The 24266-nt window shown below is 47.5% G+C and overlaps 1 protein-coding gene across 1 annotated transcript in view; it reads right to left on the minus strand.

Moving 5' to 3' along the window:
- Naaa (N-acylethanolamine acid amidase) overlaps positions 1–18881 on the minus strand; it is a 19885-nt gene extending 1004 nt beyond the window's left edge. The window contains exons 1-9 of the mRNA XM_059274674.1: positions 18587–18881; positions 17535–17699; positions 14912–15038; positions 9556–9646; positions 7161–7237; positions 5652–5824; positions 5471–5533; positions 4508–4574; positions 3677–3705 (exon numbers count right to left, since the gene is read on the minus strand). Of these exons, the coding sequence (XP_059130657.1) occupies positions 3677–3705; positions 4508–4574; positions 5471–5533; positions 5652–5824; positions 7161–7237; positions 9556–9646; positions 14912–15038; positions 17535–17699; positions 18587–18807 (1013 nt within the window). The 5' untranslated portion in view covers positions 18808–18881. The remainder of the gene's footprint in view (positions 1–3676; positions 3706–4507; positions 4575–5470; positions 5534–5651; positions 5825–7160; positions 7238–9555; positions 9647–14911; positions 15039–17534; positions 17700–18586) is intronic.
- Positions 18882–24266: the final 5385 nt, after the last annotated feature.

Below are 24266 nucleotides of genomic sequence, written 5' to 3' on the forward strand. Positions count from 1 at the left end.
AAGACACATTCTTTGTGTGTACCTCACCTTCTCCGTCTGATGCCCTTCCCCGTCTCTCGGGATGCGGGGTAGGAACGCAAAGAGGCAGAACATTTCACCGCAAATCAAGAGGTCTAAGTGGGATTTCTGCCTATTTTGAAACACCACTGAAAGCCAAGGTGGACTTTTAAATTCTGATTCCTCAAAGCGTCATGCTGTGGTAGTGAGTGGCTGTCAGCCCATTTGCGGGGCTGCCTCTAGCGGGGTGGGGGGTGTCATCACCTATTCTTTGCTGTCATGATGTAAGGGACCGCCCCCAACTTCTGCACAGCTACCCCTCAGAGCGTATTAAGGGCTTCCTGTGGCCCCAGGAGAGTGTGTGAGTACAATGGCAGGGTACAGGCCAGAGAAACCCTAGCTCACAGACTGCGGCTGTGGAAAGCACAGGCTAAAAAGGAAGGAATGATAACAATACCAACAGTCATAATACCAACAGTCATAATATACAACAATATATATTTTTCTTCTGTAGTTTTTTGTTTTGTTTTGTTTTTGAGACAATTACTAGTTTTAAATACTTTACATTGGATTGGATTGTTTTATATTGTATACAAATTATATATATTGAAATTGATATTGTTAGAAAATGCTATATGTATATTTCTAATTGTACTTATACCCTTCATTTAACAATGCAATTTTCTGATCCTTGAATGTTATTATTACCAACTATTAGGATATAAAGAAATGAAAGTTAGTAGTTAGACATTATAATAGAACTTGTAGTCATATTAGATATGTTTTAAAAATTGAGCAGATATATTTTAGATAGACAGGTCATCTTCAAACCCTTCAGAGAACTACAGAATATGACATTTAAAATGTTTTAATAACTTAGAAAATTTTTGAGACATGTCGGCTCCTGGCAGTACCGATTTACTTCAGAGAAAATATGGGCATTGAAGAAACTGCATATGGAGTTAACTTTCATTGTGGCAAAAGTTAGCCACTGGACAACAAAGTATCCTCGAATCAACAGGACAAAATAGACAGACAGGACATGAAACAAAGGACTACTGATTCTTGCTAAAACAAGTGTGGTTATGGCTTTATCAAAAGGCATCTTCTGAGGCCAGGACAATATGGCACCACCCCTGAAGTGGCCTTCGCAATCTGGAAAAGGTACAGTGCCCTTTTCTTCGAAGGCAGCTGAACAGGCAGTGGGCCGATGGCTTCTGATGTGCTATGGAACAGCAGCTGAAACAGTTATTCTTGAAGAATAACTAAGCTCACGCCTCTCAATAGTAGACTGGCATTTGATAGAGGGATGTGGAAAAGAATGAGATGCTGAGATGAAGCCCTATATACACAGTCAAGAAGAATCGACAGCTGAATTAAAAAACCATCAACAATTTCCAGAATTTAAAATCCTGAATCATGACATGACACTAGTGGAATTCAGGTGTTTCTGGTATATGGACTGCTTTCACCCAATGTGAGGTTGAACTGTTGACCTTGTGTACATCCTACTTCACAAATGAGTCTGTCAGATATGCTAAGCCTATAGGCTGAAGATGATGCCCCAGCACTGCGGAGAAACCTCAGGTGACTGTCCAGGCAGCTGGCTGTTTCTGTCAACTCACAAATTTTTTGGAAGTTGCTTGCATGCACTTTCTGTTTTTATTTTTTTATTTATTTTTATTTTTATTTTTTTTTTAAAGATTTGTTTATTTATTATGTATACAGAAGAGGGCACCAGATCTCATTACAGATGGTTGTCAGCCACCATGTGGGTGCTGGGAATTGAACTCAAGACCTCTGGAAGAGCAGTCGGTGCTCTTAACCTCTGAGCCATCTCTCCAGCCCTCTGTTTTTATTTTTGTTAGCTAATATTATTTCCTTCTTGGGTCTCTGAGGGAGTTGAAGATTAGTTAGTTATAGTTAAAGGTTAGTTAGTTATAGTTAAAGATTAATTAGGATAGAAAGTAAATTAGATACATTTTGGACTTAACAAAATAGGATAGATAATAAAATTATTTTCTCTGAATTTGTCAAATACAAATGGACTAGACATTGTTTAGACATTTATTACTTGTATATATTGTATATAGTCATTGTACTTTTGTATATAGTTTTTCTTTTGTTAGTTATAACCTTTTTCTTTTTTTCCTTTTTATTAAAATAGAAAAGGGGAAATGTGGTGATATTTTACTTGTACTGAAATGTGATTTTAATTGTATGTTAATAAATAAAGTTGCCTGGGGGTCAGAGCTATTAGAGCCATAGCAAGTGCGTGGCGGCGGTGGCGCACGCCTTTAATCTCAATACCATAGAGGACCTGGAGGGCTGCACATACAGGCAGTGACGAGGCAGTCACGTGTTTGGGTTTACAACCAATGAGAAGGCAGAACAGCTAGACTATATAAAGACATACACACAGGAAGTAGGTCCTTTTCGGAGAGCTCTCTTGGCTGAAGCAGGAAGGGTAAGGCTCTTAGCTCTGACCTCTTGGCTTTCTTCTCTGAATCGGCTCTGTGTTTCTTATTTAATAAGATGGTTGGTTACATCTACAGCATAGTTTTGGTGCCTGTCCTGGAACTCACTCTGTAACCCAAGCTGGCCTCGAACTCACATAATACATGAAAAGAGAAACACAATCGCCTGGAGGTGGTGGCAGCGCACGCCTTTAGTCCCAGCACTCAGGAGGCAGAGGCAGGTGGATCTCTGTGTTTGAGACCAGCCTGGTCTACAGAGTGAGATCCAGGACAGCCAGGACTATACAGAGAAACTGTCTAAGGAATAAAAACGAAAACAAGAAACGCCACCAGCGAGCTGCCGGGAGAAGGCAGAGCAGGAGTGGGTAGCTCTTAGATAAGCCCTGACTCTCCACTGGGCCCACGAGGTAACCCAGAGCAGGCCAAGCCCGGCCGCCCCCTTCATTTTACACCGGTCTCCTTGGCCCACTGCTGTCCTCTGCACACAGGCATGTTAAGCTGTCACTTTGCACACGGCCTGCTGTAGGCAGTGTCCATCTCGAAACCGGTACCCATCTAAACTACATCACCCCGATTCAAGGCTCAAGATACACAGAAGCATCTCACCGTCCATTTTTATACTGTCCCGTTCCAGTTCCCCCAAATACACCTAAACAGCCCCAATCATTATCCTAAACCTGCAGCCAACCTAGGTTCCAGGAACAGGACAGCCTTGCAGGACAGACCACCCCCACCCCCAAGGCAGGGCAATCATCTAAGACAGCCAGAGGGGGTCTGCACCTGGAGGGGTTCATCGCCTGAGAACCAGCCTGTCCCCTCAAGAGGGGAGGACTTCTTCAGAGCCCCCTGCAGAAGCAGAATGGGACAGTGGTCAGGCAGACCACGCCTTCACCAGGAGGACCTACTCTTGACTCTCCGCCATTCTTCTGTTTAAACCCACCCTCCTGCCAGCGCCCTGAGGACCCTCCTGCCAGCGCCCTGAGGACAGCGCAGACTCACTGAGCCCTCGTGGGTCCCTCTCCCGGGCATGCTGACTGAAACGCCTTTCTCTGCTTCCCTCCAACACGGCCTGTTAGGACAGGCAGCTGAGCTGGCTTTTGGAGGCTGCCAGTGCCAGGGATTTTGCTCTGAAACTCGGGGGACCTGGTCACAGTAACATTCTTCTCGGGGGAAATGAGAGACGTACTGAACGTGCAACTTACTTGTTATAAACAGGAAACACAGATAAAACCTGCATAGGAAAAAAAAATCATATTATGAAAATATGAAAAGGCAGAAGAAACACATGTAGAGTACATATGAAGGAGAATATAGCCACTCGGCCTGCGAGATGGCTTAGCAGGTAAAGGAGCTTGCTGCCAAGTCTGATGACCTGAGTTCGATCCCTGGAACCCACATGGTAGAAGGAGAAAATCAACTCCCGTAAGTTGTCCTCTGAGCTCCTGAGTGTATGGTGTGGCATGAGCACACACACACACACACACACACACACACACACACACACACACACACAAAATGTTTGTAAAAAAGAATATAACCACTTAACATTTCAGTGTATCTCAGGATGATTATTATAGATTTTTAAATCCTTGTCCTCTCTCACTTATTTATTTTTATTTCATGTGTATTGGTGTTTTGCCTGCATATATGTCTGTGTGAGAGTGTTAGACTCTATGGAACTGGAGTTACAGATAACTGTGAGCCACCATGTGGGTGCTGGGAATTGAACCTGGCTCCTCTGGAAGAGCAGTCAGTGCTCTTAACCACTGAGCCATCTCTCCATCTCTCATTCTTTCTCTTTTAAACAACAAACACATAACTATGCTTATTTCTTTTACTATGAAGAGAAGCTTAGGTGAAGACCGATACTCTAACCTACACAGACCCAAACTCAGAAAACATTAAGTGGCTTTTTAAATGTTTTCAACTTTTATAGAACTTTTATTGCAACATTTTTCGTGATTTCAGAGAAGTTTTCTCCGTCCTCTTTGGACAACAACACTCTAGAGATGTAAGCACAGAGATAGGGTTACCTGGAAAAGGGCCTCCAGGCTGAGGTGTGCTTGCCCTGTGGCATTTAGGGCTTTGATGGCTGGTGTTCTGTAAGGACAAAGGGTCAAAAGTCACCAGGCGCCTCAGGAAACCCTGAACTCCATCTGGTGCCATTTGGAGTGTCACAGCGCCAGGCGCAGTCTCCTCCAAACAGACTGACTCCCAATCTTCTTCCTGTGTCACCCCCTAACCTTCTGCTGTACCCCCTAACCCCATGTGCTCCAGGAAGTCAGGGCAAGTGCTGCAGAAATCAGCTACTGCCAAACATGCGGGACAGCAGAGATTAGTGAGATACACTACTTCCTGTAAGGCAGTGACTCAGTATGTCCACATTAGAAAGGACAATGCGAGCCCTTGTATCAGCAGATCAATTAGCTGATTGATTTATGGGAGATGGCTTCCTTCCAAATCAAGTCTTACCACAGTATCCCATCATTCAGCTCTTCCCATCCACTTTCAGGGAGGCGAACAAAGGCCCCAGTGGCCTCACAGGGTCATTGGTAGAGTTCATGATGGGATCCAGGGCCCTTTGACCCTGAGGCCAGGGCCAACCTCACCCTTCCAGCCCCCACCAACTAAAAAGAGGTCCTCCCCACTGCCCTCCTCCACACTGTACTCTCCACCCTGCCCAGGCCCTGGTGAGGGCCAGACGTATTGTCCGGAAGGAGATGGCACCTGTAGGTCCCTATTGTAGGAAGAGAACAGTCTTCTGACCGTGAGAAAATATCTCAAGTCTACCTGCAGGGCTGGGTATGGAGGGCTGGGTATGGAGGGCTGGGTATGGAGTCTCATGCCTCTAATCCTAGTACCAGGGAGCCTGAGGCAAGATGATTACTCTGAGTTTGAGGCTAGCCTAGGCTTTAAAGTGAGTTCCAGGCTAGCCTGGGCTGCGGAGTGAGACCCTGTCTCAATGAAAAAGAACGAAACAAAAACAAAGCGTCTACCTTCGGTCATCCCTCTTGGGTACAGGCTTCCAATGATCATAATTTGTCTCAACCCGGAACCACCTGCAATAGAGTGTGTCAGTTCGCCTTGTCCGGGGACATGTAGAAGAAACACTAAAATGTCAAAATAGCTCCTACTTCAGCAAATAAAGATTTGACGAAGAGACTGCAATCTACTCACGCTCCATTCAAAGGGTCAAGAGGCCAAATGTCCGCTGGGCCACCTCTGTCCCTGGTGATGACTACCCCCTCCCGGGGCGCGGTGCCCCCAACGATGTAGTAAACATCAGCAATGAGGGGCGTCTTGGCCAGAGTGTAAACAGCCTCCTCAAAGTTCTCTGAGTCACTCAGGGTCTGAACAAAAAGACAAACCAGTATTGGCGACGTCACCCAAGGGAAAGGGACACATGGCAGGACACGCATTCATTCCAAAGCACGGCCTCCTTAAGCTCCTCCTAAGGTGAGTATGGCTGTAACCTGTGACCCCTGACCCTACCCTGTAGTCACTGGGGCTCCTGAGAGGAAAACAAAACAAGACTGACAACCCCCTCAGAGAGCCGACAGCTGCAGGAATTTCTCCAGGACATAACTGTCGGCTAGTCCTAGACATGGCGACATGATTTTTGACCATATCTCCTCACTCATTTGCTCGCCCCACAGCCACTTCTTGAACATGGCTCTGCACTAGGCGATGTGCTGGAGGTGGGCAGGAGCTCATTCTTGCTCTCAACAAATTTCCCAGGAACCCAAAGACATAACCAGGCAACGGTGACATGTGAAATAATGATGGAAGCCACAACAAGGAACCCATCCTCTCTTAGGGCCCAGGAACTCAGGTACCAAGAGACAGACAGGAGTCACACTGTGAGGGCGGCTAGAGGGTTCGGAGTGGATGTGGGACTGAGCCCCAGGTCAATGGACTCAACGGGCAAAGGCTTGGGATAGAGAGATGGCATGTGGCATTAGAACGAGGAGCCAGACCAAGTCTGCGAGGACACGCCAAGGTCTGAGGCGTGCACAGCGAAGAGGGTCACTTCCCAGCAACCCACTCCATGTGCACTCCTTCCCTAAGCTCGGCTGCTAAGAACCCCGTGCCATAGGGACGCCCCGTCCTCTCCGCCTTCACAATCACCTCTGTCACTTTCTGAGAGAAAGACATTTCACGGTTACCATCCTGACAAGACACACAGAAGTCTGGGGAGAGGAAAGGGGTCAATGAAAGGGCCATTCAGCAGCTAGCGTCCCCCAAGCTTCTATCACATGGCACATAAGCCCTGACAGGGCCTTGTACATATTGCTGGAAGGATGAGATATTTTTATTATTTTATTTACATTTATCTCATGTGTGTCTTCTCTGACTTCTCTAAGTCTCCATTCACCCCTTCCTCATCCCCTTATTCTTCCTTTAAGGCAGCCAGCCCCTCTGTACAACTCAGAGCGGAGCTCAGTTCACCCCGATTCTTGTCTCTATTGCAGGAGGACATTACTGGTTAAAATCTGCCCGTGTCATTGCTGGTCAGTACCCAGCTTTATCATTAATGTTTACGTGGAAAGAGATGTATTGGAAAACAGTACACTGCTTACTCCTCTTGGGAAAATAAATCAATCTTGTTAAAGGACACAGAGCCCTGGAGCATGGTCCCTCTGTTTTGATGAGCTTGGGCGAGGTAGACTGAACACTAGTACTCACTTTGCGGATAAGCCAGCTGACCGGAGAGTGTCCCAGAGAAATCGCAGCGATGGCATTCTCCCACCACCAGCCTTTATCTGCACGTGTAAAGAAGCATCCGTCAGCTCATGGTCCAAACACCATTCACATTAAAAGAAAATTTTTAACTAAAAGAGTGTTTTTATTACATTTATTTCCATATTTCTTTTTATTGTGTGCTTAGGTGTGTGTGTCATAGCATGTGCATGAGTCCGGGGACAGCCTGCAGGAGTCAGCTCTCTCCCTCCACTATGTGGGTCCTGGGGCTCACACTCAGATCCTCGGACTTGACTTAGGTGCCCTTACCCGCTGAATCATCTCGCTGGCCCTAAGCCCGAGAGTCAACCAATCACGAAAACATCTACACACAAGTGAATGTGCACATACATACAGCAATAAACAAGAACATGCAGGTATTCACTGATTTCTCTCTTTCTTTTTTCTCTTTTATTTATTTATTTTTTATTTTTTGAGACAGGATCTCCTATGCAGCTCAAGGCAGATTCCAGTGTGATATTCCTCTGCCTCAGCATCCAGAACATTGGGATAAAAATGTGTGCCTCCATGCCCAGCTTCCCTCTGGTTTTGAAAACAGAATCTTTTGTATCTGATACAATAGTGATTATGTTAGATAAAATCATTCTACCAATAATTACCTCAGGCAAAATTAAATTCTATTCCTTTCAAGGGAAGCTGCCCAAAAAATACTAGGAAGAATGTGGTGAACTTTGTCTTTCTGATGCATCTTTAGTGAGTCTAAATATGACAGCATTTCATCAAATTTGTATGTTACAGACTAACTCAGTTACTTTAGATTGTTCACATTCCAATAATCAGTTTAACAAACATCTTAATTCAGAAGATAACGGAATCAAAGCCTGTTTAAATAAATATATTCATTTGTAGATCTCTCTCTCTCTCTCTCTCTCTCTCTCTCTATCTCTCTCTCTCTCTCTCCATCCCTCCCTCCCTCCCTCCCTCTTCCTCTCTCTCACACATACACACACACACACATATACAAAACCTTTTAACATTGTCATGCTGTGGTTTGGATATGCTAGCTCAGACTAGCTGAGACTCAGATTCATTCATGACTGATATTTGAGAAAATGTTGAATAAATACACAGGTATAAAAAGCTGAATACTTGGCCAGGTAGGGGTGATACACACCTTTAATCCCAGTACATGGGAGGCAGAGGCAGGAGACTCTGAGATTGAGGCCAGCCTCGACTACATAGTGAGTTCCAGGACAGCCAGACCTTCACAGGGAAACCCTGTCTTGAAAAACAAAACAAAAAACAAAAAAAACCCCACACATACACACACACACATACACACACACACACACACACACACACACACACACATACACAAATAAGCCTATCCAAATGAAGCAATAACAGCCCAGTGCCAGTCAGGTCCCATCAGATGAGGAACGTCATGTGAATACTCAGCTCTTCCTTAGCAGCAAGCCCCTGGGGACAGAGGCAAGAGGTTGACTGTCCCAGGTTTGAGCATGTGCATGTTAAATCTAAGAGGTTCTAAATCTAAAAGGTTGCCTGGACCTCTGGATGAATTCAACAGCTCCCTAGCATTCTTCTGACTCTGTCTTAACTCAACACAGTCCAATCTCTACTGAGTAGCCAAAGATGGCCAAAAACATAAACCAGGGCTAGGATGGTGTGGCGTTTCTGCAATCCCAGCATTCAGGAGGCTGATACAAAAGATCCTACTGTTTCAAATGTGTGTGTGTGTGTGTGTGTGTGTGTGTGTGTGTGTGTGTGTGAGAGAGAGAGAGAGAGAGAGAGAGAGAGAGAGAGAGAGAGGGAGAGAGAAAATCTGTTCACTCTTTGGCCTAAAACTCTCCTATGGCTTCTATTCTGCTTAAAATCCAAACGCTCATCATGGCCCTGCACATGGCCGTGTCCGTAGCCACAGTCTCTACATCTCCTCTCTACGTCTCTGATGTTTTTCCTCCCTGCCGTAACTACCCCGACATTGCTTCATTTCTGGACTCTACCAACAGTGATACCTACCGACCTTCGCTGTTGCTGTCAGACCACAGCAATGATCTTCCCTTTGCCTCTGCAGACCCAGACTGGGATCACATGGGTCAGACCTTCCCTGACCCTTGACCTAGTGATAACCATCCCCCCTCCCCCCCATGGCTCTGCACCTCCCATCAGATCGTCCTTCACTCCGTCCTTGGTAGCTCAGGCACCACTGAGGTGACCCCCATTGCTCACAGGGCTGCTCTCTGTCTCCCCTCAGGAGTGGAAAGTTTCCCTTCCACATATCCTGCTGGCGGAGAGTGAAGGAAGCACAGAGAAGACCTCAACAAGGATTTGGTCTAAAGGCTCAGAGTTTTTTAATTACCTCGTTCATCGCCAGAAACTGTAAACTTGTGTGGACTCTGACCTGTCCACAGTCCGACATAGCCAACGAAAGTAGTCCCCGTGAAGGCAATCTGAAATCAAGGGAAAAAGCGTCATTTACCACCCAACGGAATGCACGTTGACGTCACTTAATTCCCCCACACTTTCCTGCATTGTTCGTTTGTTTGTTGAGACAGTGCCTCACCAGGTAGGCCTGGCTGGTCTGGAACTTGCTATGTAGACCAGGCTGGCCTCAAACTCACAGAGATTCACCTGCCTCTGCCTCCTGAGTTCCGGAATTAAAAGTGTATGCCACCATACCCAGTTTCCTGGATTTTTTTTTTTTTTCCTTAGAGATTTCAACATAACAGAAACTCTGAAACAGCATTCTAGAGCAAGGGTTTTTAACCTTGTCGGGAGAGAGGTCCATGGACAGAATTCGGCAAATGAAATGGATGGGGGTGGGGTGTACAGCCTTCCTTTCCCTAACCAAACTAGACCCACACTGCTTTTTTGTTTTGCTTCCCCCCCACCCCCACCCCCGAAACAGTGTTTCTCCATGTAGCCCTGGCTGCCCTGGAACTTGCTCTGTAGACCAGGCTAGACTTGGACTCAGAGATTTGCCTGCCTCTGCCTCCCGAGTGCTGCGATTAAAGGCATGCACCACCACACCCGGCTTTCTACACTGCTATTTAGGGAATGTACTTGGCAAAGCAAAGCATGACGTAATGGTGGTGCCTGTGGTTTATCAGAGGACCTTGCACCAGCAAGGACACGAGTGACAGTGGTTTGCAGATGACTTACACCACCACCCGTGGGGTCCCTATGCAGGAGTCATGGTAGTGATTGTTTCTACCGCTTTGCATTCCGAGTGTCTATGAAACACTGTTCACCCGGAAGACTTCCATTCTGAAAGTAGCAAATGGAGTCCGACTGGAAACGTGTTTTGGGTTCACGACAAGAGACAAACACTCTACATTTATAAGGTCTGTGGAATTAAGGGGGACAGGTGAACTGGCTCCCCAGTAACAGCCAGATTAAAGCTCAAATGCTTCCAAAGTCACCCTACATCCAGCTTTCATTTAACACGGCAACCGTCACCGTAAACCAAGTCACAGGCTGCGGTGGTGCCGATGGCCATGGCAATGACCTTCAGGCTCAGGCTTTGTTCACTCAAGGAAGCATCTGGAAGAGTGCACAGTTTGTGCTGTTTACAATGGCTAATATTTTTATATTTTGATATTAAATAGACCTAGATTGGTATTTTTATTTTTAAAACTTAATATTAAAGTTAGGTGTGGTGATGAATGCCTTTACTTCCAACACCCAGCACCCGGGAGGCAGAGGCAGCAGATCTCTGAGTTCAAGGCCAGTCTGCTCTACATAGTGAGTTTCAGGACAGCCAAGGCTACACAGAAAAACCCTGTCTCAAAATAACAACACAAAAACAACCTTAATATTATACTAATAACCTTGTTCACTGGGTTACTCAAATTTGCTTCATCGGGCTGTGAAAGTAACTTTGGTGACTGAACTCTAAGGGGAAGAAGGCCTTAGTTTTCTCAGTGATCTTTCTTCCCCCCAGACTTCTTGGGTGCCTCCATGAAGGCTCCCTATCGCCACCCACAGGAGTGTGGTGGGAGTGCATTAGCCCGGCAATTAAAACCAGAGGGTTGGCTCTGTGCTTAAGGCATATACTGCTCTTGCAAAGAAAGGACCAGACTCCATCCAGGCCCTGCACCCACGTGGGTAGCTTACACCAGCCTGGAACTCTAGATCACTGTGCTTACACTCAGACATACATGCATTCACAATTAAAAATAAACAGCCCTACCATGGAGTTACAAAAAACAATTAAAAAACTTGCTGTTCTTCCAGAGGACACAGGTTCAGTTCCCAGCACTCACACCATGGCTCACAATTGCCTTCAACCCCAGTTCCATGGAATCTAACTTCCTCTTCTGGCTTCTGAGGGCATCTGCACACAGGCGGTACACCTATATACACTCAGGCCCACAGGCATACACATAAAATAAAATAATAAAATAAAATTGTAAAGCTTCTTTAAAATGCAACCATATGGAAACAAACAAAACCCAGAAATTCTCCTGCCACTTCATTTACATGATACACCCCCGGTCCTGAGGGGGTGCACCTTCACTTCCTAGGAGACAGAAACAAAGTTAGGAAATCCAAACCACATTTTGCTTGCAGTATTAGTACAGTTAGAAGCTGTAAGCTAACTTTCTTTGCAGTTCTGCATTTTATTTCTAAATGTACTCCCCAACCAGCTCTTCCAAGTCCATTAACATAAACCCTGACCCTGTGATGCTAACGATCTAGCTATGGCTGAATGACAGCCCTGGATAAAAATCTAGCAGGGGCTGAAGGCTGAGTTCTGGTCCCAGCTCACGTATCTCCACTGTCTGGTTTAGGGCACATGGGTCTCTCAGGCCTGGTGTGTAACTGCTGAGCTATCTCTCCTGCCCCGTACAACCCACTCTGAATTTAGCAAAAAATACTCTTTTACTCACGAGTCCTCCTCAGAAAAACAGCACCCAGGTGTAAGCTGGCTGGATTAGGGAACAATCACCTGACCATCCCCACAGACGATTCCTGTGGGAGCTCCAGCATTAGCGGGAGCTAATGAAGCAGCAGCCATCAAATACTTCATGTTCACGTTGATCAGTTCTCTGACTCTAAGAATATTTCCTCACTATGGACCACAGAAAAGCACAGAGTGAACTAAAGCAACCACTCCATCCTTTGGTAATGACATCTTAGCAGATTTCCTTTGGGGATGTCTCAGGGGGCTGCAGAGACGGCTCAGCGGTTAGGAGCACTTGCTCTTGCAGAGGCCTGGGTGTGGTTCTGAGAACCTACTTATGGCGGCTCACAAACACTAACTCCATCCAGGGGACCTGTACCCCTTTCTGGCTTCTCCAGGCTCCTGCTTGCATGCAGCTCACAGAACCTCACTTAGGCTCACACATTTACATTTAAAATAAAAATAAATAAATAATTTTTTTTAAAAAAAGAACTGTGCGTTTGTATTATCACTGTTGCCACTTAAAGTTGTCCTTTTGAAGTAAACAAAAACTTGTCAGTAATGTCAAAGTAGAGGAACGGAATTGAGAAAGGAGAGACCTTCATTAAATGTTTCTGTATAGAATCTTTTATGAAAGGTTTTCTCCACCAGGTGACTGAATGAGTATCAGTAAATATATTTCTATTATTTCTGAGTCAATCACAAAATGCAAAGAACAAAGAATATAGTCCTTGTCCTTCAGGTCAAAACATGACTCTCCACGCTTCTTTCTGATGCGTGGCCATAGTGCACTCTTTATATTCCATCAATATTCATTAATACTGCTCTCTAGATGTTTGCAGTCATGTGACAACAGCAAATATTAGATTATATGCACCACGTGAGTGCCTGATCCCCTGAAGGTCACCAGAGGGCAACACATCTCCTGGAGCTGGATTATGGCTGGTTTTCAGGTGCCATGCAGGTGCTGGGAACTGAACCCAGGTCTTGTGTGAGAGCAGCCAGTGCTCTTAACCACAAAGCCATCTCTGCAGCTACAGGATTTAGCCACTGTTTATCTAGACCTAGAATCTGCTTTACATAGAGGACTTCATTTAATCACAACAGCTATTTCAGAGAAGCAAATGTTAATGCCTTTGAGCTGGAGCTTACAGAAGAGGACTGAGTAATTCTCAATGGAAATAAAGACAGAGGCACGATGCAAACCCAGGAGTACCCCACCTTAAAGCTGGGTGCCCCTCGCCACTGTGCAGCCCATCCCTGTTGAAGAAGCCACCCGAACAGGGAGAGCAGAGGAAGGCGCAGATTGTACACAACCTTGCAAGACTGACCACTGCCCCTGGGCTGGCTGGTCTTATGTCAACTTGACACAAAAACTAGTTATCTGGAAGGAGGGAACCTCAACTGAGAAAATGCCTTCATAAGATCCGGATGTAAGGCATTTTATTTGTTAGTGATTGATAAGGGAGGGCCCACTGTGGTGGTGTCATCCCTAGGCTGGTGGTCCTGTATTCTTTTTTTTTTGGTTTTTTGAGACAGGGTTTCTCTGTGTAGCTTTGCGCCTTTCCTGGGACTCACTTGGTAGCCCAGGCTGGCCTCGAACTCACAGAGATCCGCCTGGCTCTGCCTCCTGAGTGCTGGGATTAAAGGCGAGCGCCACCACTGCCCGGCTGGTCCTGTATTCTTTAAGAATCAGGCTGAACAAGCCATGAGGAGCGAGCCAGTAAGCAGCACTCCTCCATGGCCTCTGCATCAGTTCCTGCCTCCAGTTCCTACCCTGCTTGAGTTCCTGTCCTGACTTTTTTGGGTGATGCACAGCAATGTAGAAGTGTAACCTTTCCTCCCCAACTTGCTTTTTGGTCACGGTGTTTTGCTGCAGGAATAGAAACCCTAACTAAGACAACCCCCTAAAAATGTGCCTAAAGAAAACTGACCTTGTTAAGTCCATTCCTACCACCCTCACAACGACAACCAATCCTTTTGCATTGGCCATAATTGACATAAATCTCTCCTGGTTTTGTTTTTCACAGGAAGTTGATGGTTTGGGGGTTATTTTTAAACAGGGGAGGTGGGCCTTGCGTGTGCCATGGTGCATGTACGGAGGTCAGAGGAGAACTTCAATTCTGTGCGTCAATCCTTGCCTTCCACCTTCCCTACAGGAGGGTCTCTTGTTCATCACAGCCTCTGCCAGGCCAGCTGGCCTCTCTCTCCTGAGCACTGGGATCACAGGCACCTGCTACTGAGTCCAGCTTTGCATGGTTTTGAGGATCCAGACTGCTCCTCATGATCCACTGAGCCACTTCCCCCAACCTGGTGTTTGGCTCTTACAGGGAGAAGTAAGTGCCTAAGACAGCAGCCTCTGTAAATGGCTCCTATCCCGGATCAGAAGCCAGGCTGACTCTCCATCTTGTGCGCACGGCTGTACCTGCCCCCCACCATCTCTCCATCTTGTGCGCACCGCTGTACCTGCCCCCCACCATCTCTCCATCTTGTGCGCACCGCTGTACCTGCCCCCATCTCTCCATCTTGTGCGCACCGCTGTACCTGCCCCCATCTCTCCATCTTGTGCGCACGGCTGTACCTGCCCCCATCTCTCCATCTTGTGCACGGCTGTACCTGCCCCATCATCTCTCCATCTTGTGCGCACGGCTGTACCTGCCCCATCTCTCCATCTTGTGCGCACGGCTGTACCTGCCCCATCATCTCTCCATCTTGTGCACGGCTGTACCTGCCCCCCACCATCTCGACATCTTGTGCGCACGGCTGTACCTGCCCCCATCATCTCTCTATCTTGTGCGCATGGCTGTACCTGCCCGTTCTTTAGGAACTGCACGTCCACCGTCAGCTTTCGCAAGGCATTTCCAAAAGGGTAGTCCAGGTTCCGGCCATGGTAAATGTGGCCTTGGGAGTCTTGAGCCACAATACTGGTGCAGAATCTGAGCAAAGGGAAAATCCCAACATGAATGAAGGCAACAGGAACAAAGGGCGAGATTTCTGTTTTTAAAACAAATCCTCAAAGTATCAGGTTTTCTTCCTTATCATTGACATAAATGCTATAATATGCTCTTATACAGGATATGGAATTATAAGTCTGGCTGGAAAGTACAACTGGATACAATGAATGCATCTAGACCCACATGATGCTGCTACAGATGTACCAGATGAGAGTTTCATCTTCCCCCATGTCCTGCCTGTATGCAAGGCACAGCTAGACCTCTGAACTCTGCTTATCCCTCTGCTTGCTGGTATGTTACCTATTAACATATTATTCAAAGCCAGCCCAAGCTGCCCTCTTCAGACTATGCATTGTTAGAGCGCGCGCACGCGCGCGCGCGCACACACACACACACACACACACACATACAGACACAGACACACACACACACACACACACACACACACACACACACACACAAAAAAAAAAAAAAAACCCAACTAATTAAATTAAAAGGAACTCCAGGCTGGGCATAGTGACAGAAGTCTTTAAACCCAGAACTTGGGAAGCAGAGGCAGGTAGATCTCTGTGAGTTTGAGGCCAGCTTGTTGTACATAGACAGTTCCAGGCCAGACAGGGCAACCCTGCCACAAAATCAATCAATCAATCAATCAATCAATTAATCAATCAATCTTTTTAACAAACTTTTCCATACTAATTTTTTGTAATGATTCAATGTTACTATTTGTTTCCAATTTCAATTAGAAAAAAAACAGTATTACCTCACTGCTTGATTTGTTTAAAGAAGAAAGCTTGGTGAGGTTTTGACTCCTAAGTTTTCTGATCTTGACCTCACATGGTCATGTAGAGTTGGGGACCAGGTAACATGGTGAGTGGTTAAAGTCTGCAGAAGCTCTCTCAAAGTTGCTATTTTCTAAATGGCAGCAAGGCGACCACCATTGCCAAGTCTTTTTTGGGCATGTCCTGGAACTCACCAGCTAGACTGGCCTCAAACTCACACAGATCCTCCTGCCCCTACACCTGTCCCAAGTGCCGGGATTGAAGGTGTACACCGCCATTCCTGGTGTGCACGTCCTTCAATGTGACCCCTCCTGCAGAAGCACTGGGGATATGAGACGCCTCGGCCTCAGGGCAGCCTTGGAACTCACCAGCCACCAGAGAGCTGACAAAGGTTCCCTCTGAGGTTTGGTTTCCACACCACAAACAGAAAATGCCACCTTCCCCCAGGGCAGTGCTCCCCGGCAGCCTGAGGCCATGAAGACTCAGTAGTGCGTAGTTAGCTAGGGCTTAGTCACTATTCTCCCACAACCAGCCTTCAGAAGTGAGAACAGAGCACTTCCTACCTGAACCCGAGGGTGCTTTACAAAGAAGAGTAGGCAATTTAATAAACACCTTCACCTGAGACACAGGTTAAATTCACTTAGTTCCCTTCGAAAGGCTAGAGTACACAGAAGTCTTCCCCTGGAAAGGGAGACAGTTAAAACGCTTAGGGATGCTTGCTCTTCTGAGGTTGGAAAGTTGCCATACAATAGTTTATTATTCCACAGACTTCCCCTTGTTCACCTCTTTTCTTTTTTAAATCTTATTTTACTTATTTATTTATTTTTTAGAGAAATAGGGTTTCTGGCTGTCCTCGAACTAGCTCTGTAGATCAGGCTGGCCTTGAACTCAGGGATCTGCCTGCTTCTGCCTCCTGAGTGCTAAGACCAACGGTGTGTGTCACTACTGCCTGGCTGTCCTTCCTTCATCTTAAGGCAGCCAGATGCTTTAAGCACCTACCGGATGTCCATGCAGGGTAGGAAATAATACGAGGCATGCCGGGGTCTTCCTCTACTGATTCGATCGATCTTCTTTTTATTTGTGTGGGAGAGGGGAGAGAGCGTGTGTCACAGCGTGCTTCTGGGGGCCAGGGGACAAGCCACGGCAGTCAATTCTCTCCTTCTACACGTCTCAGGGATTGAACTCAGGTGCTCACGCCGAATCAGCGCTTTTACCCACCAACCTATCTCAGTGGCCCTCCACTTTACTTTTTAGACAGGTTCTCCCACTGAACTTGAAGCAGCAAGTTCCCATGATCCTCCTCTCTTCTCCTACCCCTGCGATTGGGTTACAGACACCTGCAGCCATACCCAGCCAGGGATCTGAATTCAGGTGCACTCTATCCGCCACAGGCACCCTCATCCACAGCGCCATCGCCCCAGTCCTTGAGCAGTTTGGAAAGTAGGATGCCCCCTAGATTGATGACAAGATAAAACCAAGTCTTGGGTGGAGCAGCTGCTTCCTCCTGAAAGTCCACCAGACAAGCACATGCTGCTCAGATTTCCCCAGGGAGTCAGAGACCTAAGGTGGTTTCCAAACTGCCAGGACTATCTTATTTTATCTCACAGCAAACATACCTCCTCACACTCATCGGGGGTGACAATCCCCGACAGGTGACAGTTAATTGACTTAATCCACCCTAGCATGGGGTACTTACGCCGAGGCCTCATAGGCCAGGTTGACCAAGATACCCTCGGCCAGGCTGATGTTGAAGAAGTTGCTTATGCCACGGATCTCGTCGGTGAAGGGCTGGGGCAGGAAGCTCTCCACCTTGGACACCACCTCTCCAATCATCTCGAGGACCCACTGGGGAACCCTGTTGCTAGAAACGACAAAGCACGAAGCTTGCTTCTCCTGCTCAGAGCTCGGAGGGTGCAAGTGTGCGTGGACTAGGAGAGAGGAAAGTTAAAGAGTCTAGACTTTCTCCAAACTGAAGCACTCGCCCTGCGGCTCCATTCCCAGAGTCCAAACCTGAGGGAATAAACCGGAGCAGTAGAGCAGGGCTGTAATCCCAGCTACTCAGGAGGCTGAGGCAGGAGATCACAAGGAAGGCCCGTTTATGCTACACAGCGAGACTTTGTTTTCTCCTAACATAATATTTTTATTAACTATTTGGTAATTTCATACATCGCACCCCGATCAAACTCGCTTCTCATTCCTCCCGGGTCCACCCTCCTGCTCCCATCCCACCCCACCCCACCCCACCCCCGCGCGCAAACAAAAACAAAAACAAAAACAAACCACCAAGCCTAATTTGTGTTGTCCATATACTCATTGGAGCAGGGTCAAACTCCCAGCGAGACTTTCAAAATGAAAAATTTAAGGGCTAAGATAAACCCAATGCACTCGCCTCCATCTCCAGTGCCAAGCACCATGGAGGGGGAGGCGGGCAGACAGGCTGGTCCGGGATGGGGAGGCTCCTGAGCTGCATGCCCTACTCCGCAGCTTAGCCGACTGAGTGACACCTTGTGCGTCGCCCTGACCCGGAAAAAGTCTGGAAGACGCGCGCGCCAGCCACCGGAGACCCCGAACTTGAGAGCCTAACCGGCCTCGCGGTGTCAGCCACCCGCTGGGCGCTGCCCCGAGCCGTGGGGAGGGCAGGGCTGCAGCGGAGGGAGGGCAGGGCTGCAGCGGAGGGAGGGCAGGGCTGCAGCACCAGGGGAGGAGCAGAGTCCGGCTGCAAGCTCACCGGACCTGTCCCGCGCTCACCTGATGACCTCCGCCACCGCGGAGCGCACGAAGTCCGGGTCGTAGTGCTGCAGCATCGGCAGCCAGCGTAGCTCCGGGGCCGCGTCCAGACTGACGTTGAAGAGCGGCGGAGTCCCGGGGCCGCCGGCCGACAGCCGGGGCCCCAGCAGCAGCAGCAGCAGCAGCAGGGCCAACCCCAGGGGTGCCCCAGGTCCCGCAGCTCCGGTGGCTCGGGTCGCCATGGCCCAGGCTCCTGAGGCCACCACCTCACCACGGAGCCTTGGCCCGGTCCGGAAAGCGAAGGGAAAGGCATCAGGGCGGTGCTAGCACTGAAGGCGTGGCCTGCCCTGGGTCGGTCCACCCCATGGGTCTCCAGGAACTCAGGCAGTGACACCCGCCTCCTGCCCCAGCGGATCCAGCCTGCTTCTCACTCACAACTTGAGGCCGCATCACACCTCCGTGGGCCAAGACTGTGAGCGGAGGTGGTCCAGGGCGTTAAAGCCCTACTGTATCGTGCCTTTACTCTGCATTTACTCACTTTTAAAACTCTCTGAAGGGCAGAACTTCTTCTATTCAAAACTTCCAAGAAAAGCTAAAAATTTAATCAACATTTGTGTGCTATTATTTTTGCTGACTCCCATTTATCATCACCAGCCCAATGACAACTCCTATGAACTCACATTTTTTACTGGTGGCGGAGCTTAGAAGGAGTCAGGTTGTTTGAATCCAAAGCCTACCTTAGCAAATCTCCAACCCGAAGCTCCTTGGACTACTCTGATGTGTCCCCAATATCTGGGAGACTGAATTTGTAAGTCATCTTGGTAAGACCCAAACCTTCTTATGAGATAGCAGAGTTGCCTATAACCAAATAGCTAAATTTTCACAAGAAACTTAGTTTATATTGTTCAGGTGTTCTCCATTGCTCTATCACTAAAAAAAAAGTCATTATTTTTATGATTTTATGTGTATGTGTTTTGCCTGCATGTATTTCTGGACACCTCATGTGTGCCTAGTACCCCAGGAGGCCAGAAGAGGGCTTCAGATCCCCTGGAATCGGAGCTGTAGTAGATGGTTGTGAGCTGCCATGTGGGTAACTGGGAATCGAACCCAGGTCCTCTGGAAGAGTAGACAGTGCTCTTAACCTCTGAGCCATCTCTCCAGTCACCACTCCCGTCCTTTCTTACCCCTGTCCTCCAGCAGGACCCATCACTACCTCTGATTTGTCTACTTTGATGGCCTGTATGCCACTAAGCTGAGGTTCCTTTTGTTTTTCTCTAAATCCTGTTTCATTGTCCCGGAGCAAATGCCCCACCTACAGCATAATAGCAAGCAGCTAAACACCAGGAGCCCTTCCTCAGCTACACACGGAAGTCATGGCTCTTCTGCATTAGATAAATAAAGCACAACTCAGGTTTAATAAGCATCTGGTGTCTAGTTTCCAGAGGGAAGCTGCCATGCTCAGGGACTCACAACCATGTCAGGACCCCTCCCCAGGAATCACTGTGTGGGGCCAAATTTTTTTCCAAAATTGTGCTGTACTTAAAAGCCTAAAGAACAAACTGCCCCCGTGTCAGACTCTGGAAGTTTGAATCAGTACCGGCTACTGAGTGGTGCTGAATCGGATTCCTTCTACGCAGATCGTTTCTCTGTGGATTGTTTCTCTGCTGACCACAGCATTTGCAGGGACCCCCACACAGCTCTAAACAGCAGAAACACCTAACCGCTTTTTGGCAGGAAAATAATAAATTATGAATGGTTGACTAAAGAACGCAACATTTAACAAAATGAAAATTTCACTTATGAAGACTACTGCTGGGCAGGGGAAGAAGACCCAGCTGGAAAACCACCTGCTGCCCAAGCATGAGGTCCCAAGTGTGGATCCTGGCACCCAGGTAAAAAGCCAGGCTTGTGATCCCAGCGCCGGGGAGGCAGAGACTGAGGGATCGCAGGCCAGTCCGCCCCAATCGCCTCTTGCTGAGATGGAACTAAACTGCACACCCAGTTTATCCAAATCATTGAGCATCGTGCTCAGTGAGAGAAAACCCCCGGCTCAGAAAGACAGTGGAAAGAGGAAGAACATCGGATGCCAGCCTCTAGTCTCCATGTGTGCACACATGTGCACACATCTCACATATAACACACACACACACACACACACACACACACACACACACACACACACACACGCTAATGCTGAGTCACAGTCAGTGAAGTATAAACTGATACTTGGTGCAACATTTTAAGATACTAACTAATACTGTGCTGAACACATAAGCCCACTACAGGAATGACAGCCATCAACCCTGAGCTCAGTGGCTCTCCTGAGGGAGGAGTGAGAACTTCATTTCCACTCCAATGTTCTTCTCCTTATAGTTAATTTCTTCCCTTTAAAACAGGGCTCAGTACGCAGTACATAACCCAGGCTGGCCCCAACCCCCTGCTCCTCCAGCCTGGGCTCCCTGTGTACTGGGATTACAGGTGTGCACCATGATGCCAGCCGGTCTCCAATGCTTCCATTCTTTAAACAACACACTGTATTAACGCTAAGTCGGGAAATGTTTCATTGCGCTCTATATTTAAAGTCACAGTTATAAAGTGCTTTTATCTTTTAAAAAGAGGAAGGTTCCAGTGTCCCCGAAACAGGAAGCTGTGAGGCGTGGTGTCTGCTCCTGACCTGCTTCCCGACTGATTCCTCTAACTCCTGCTTTGCAACCTTTCCCAGAATGGCGTCCCACTGCCCTTCAGCTTTACTCCTTGGCCCAATTGCCTTCTATGGCCCCCTCTGATGCTGATTTAGGAACAGACGTCCGACCCCACTGCTTTTGCTGAGGCGAAATTAGAGCAGTTCCTAGTTTTGCAAAGGATGCTTTGTATAAATGCTTAACATACAAATCACCAAACGGTCCGCAGCAGAGACAGAAAAGCCAGCCGGACATATTCTTCCCGCCCACATCCAGAAACCGTTTTCATATGACTTTTGTTTTAAAAGAAACACCATTCCTGTATGTGCCTCAAGGGAAAACTGCCATCTACAGTGTGACATACTTTTTTAAACCAGGACTCTGTTTGCATTCAAAGCATTCTCTTAAGTCTTGGCACAATTTAAAAAAAAATCATGTTTCTACTCTTGTCTATTAAAAACTTGAAATTAAGATATTGCTTAAGCTTCTTTGCACTCGGGGTTAATGTTTCCAAATTGCCATATGGCCTGATGTAGATGCCAATATCCTCCCCTCCACACTACCCTCTGTGCCATTGAGAGCCTTGCGGGATAGGCTGGCTCTGTGGGTAAAGCATTTGCTGTTTAAGAATGAGAACCTGAGTTTACACCGCCAGCAATTCCCTCTTCCTACACACGGTGGCTCATGCCTGTATCCCCAGAGCTGGGGTGGCAGGTGAGGGGCAGACAGGCAGATTCCAGGGGCCCACTAGCTGGCCAGCGTAGCCAGCCAGTGAGCTCCAGTTTCAGAACTTTCTCGAAGACTCGCGGTGTGCACTAGTACACTTACACGCAGAACCCCGGTGATTCTGCTGTGGAGACAGGGCCATGCTACCTGGAGCTTGTTTCATAGAGCAAGCGGGCTTTGGATTTGCAGCAGCATGCTCCAGAGCCTCTGCCTTCCATCACCGGGATCGCTAGGTGCCAAGTGTGTACCACCGTGTCCAGCAACCGACAGCATCTAAGAGTTCACTAAAATGAGGCTCTAAGCTGGTCTGTGTTTCCTGCATGTGAACACTGTGATGCGTTTGTAACACAAAGCGTAAGTGTTCTTATTGCTGCAGCACTTTTTTGAGATGGGGTCTCGTGTACCCCCGTCAACCCTTCGGCTTGCTGTGAGGTGCTGGGATCACAGGCGTGCACAACGTGCACAACCATACCCGGCCTTATGTGGAACTGGGAATTGAAAGCAGGGGTCTGCATAGCTACACAAGCACTTGACTAACGGCGCTACGTTACACACCCAGCCCTGGGATCTGTGCTTTTGTCTGTTATGACAACAGCATGAAATGTTTTGTTTTGTTTTCTGTGTTTTCTTACCAGCTACTAAGCCCCATTCCCCAAGGTTGGCTGCTAGCGCCTGTATGGTCTTAAAGGTAACAACTGGAGATTTGAGAACAAGTCTGTGCGTGTGTAAGCAAGGACAATATGCTAAGGCTGTCTGTCGTAAGGACGCAAGAATTTAAACACATTCCAAGTTCAGAGATTAATACAAAAAAGCCCAATATCGCCTTATATACATCAGATACTGCTTCAAAAACAGCTTAACCTCAGGTGGCAGTGGCGCATGCCTTGAATCCCAGCACTTGGGAAGCCCAGGCAGGAGGCTCATGAGCTTAGAGCACATGTGGTTCTGAGTTCAAGGCCAGCCTGGTCTACAAAGTGAGTTCTAGGACAGCCAGGGCTGCACAGAGAAACCCTGTCTCAAAAACTAAAAACTGAAAGAAAAAAAACAACCCACCACAGCTTAACTTTTTTTCCCACAGTACCAGGGATTATATCTCCTGTGTATGTTTGAGACAAGGTCTATGTAGCCCAGGCTGGCCTTTAAACTCTCCATCCCCTCCACCTCAGCCTCATGAGTACTGGGATTACAGGGGAGCACACATCCAGCTTGTCCCTTAGCTTAAAATCACACCGGCTAGATTGTTGCTTTATGGTTGAATTGTGTTGGCCTGAGCTCCCCAGTCTCATCAGCTGGCAGTGGTGATCTGGGAGCTGAGAATCTGTAGGAGCTGGGGACTGGCCAGCTGGGGACAGGCTGATGTGGAACAGGGGCTTCAGGCTTGCTTTTCTTCTGCCTTCTGGCCCTTGGAAATGGGAAACCTCAGCCACACACCGGCACCAGGGAGCTGCCCACTGCCATGCCTTTCCCTCCACAAATGTATCCCTTCAAACTGGGAATCAAAATAAACCCTCCTAAGTCACTTCTTGCTAGATATTTGGTAAGAGCAAGGAGAAAGTGATCAATATTCCACAAATATTGTCTGTATTTTAGATATTGGATCTATTCCTGTCATTTAATGTTATATTTTTATTCCCTGCAGTGAAACAACCACAAATGCATGTTTTCATGTAAAAGCACAAAGAAAAAACTGCAGCTCTTGCCATATTCTGGATCATTTTCTTTGACAAAAATCTCAAAGTAGGTTTGAGCTAAAGCTTATGATTATTTTTAGACTCTGAGCAAACTGTAAGTCATTTTCCCCCTGAAGAACCATGTTAATGGTACTTTAAAAACAGATTAATTTTTTATATATATGGGTGTTTTGTCTGCACATATGTGTGTGCGTCATGTGCATGCCTGGTGCCCTCGAGTAGGGCATTGGATCCCCTGGAGTTACAGACAGCTGTAAGCCACCACGTGGGTGCTAGGAGTCGAACACAGACCATCTGCAAAACCAGCAGGTACTCTAAACCATTGAGCCACCTCTACCCTGCTAATGGCACTTTTGACAACACACTGTACTGCTGGCAGGACTCAGAGGGATCCTAGAGGATGTTTCTAGACAGCAGGAAGCCGGGGAAAGAATGCGGAAGGGGAGACAGACATCTCTGGACACTTCCAATCACACTATCCTTGGGGTTTAAGGAGCACGTCCAGGCCTCAAGTGGAGCTGGGTGGGAGATTAACTGCTCCACATGCACGAGGGTCCTCAGTGTGGCCCAGCACAACTGGTGGGGGGTGGGGTGGGGGCTCCT

The sequence above is a fragment of the Peromyscus eremicus genome, chromosome 10 (assembly GCF_949786415.1).
Source record: "Peromyscus eremicus chromosome 10, PerEre_H2_v1, whole genome shotgun sequence".
NCBI lineage: Eukaryota > Metazoa > Chordata > Mammalia > Rodentia > Cricetidae > Peromyscus > Peromyscus eremicus.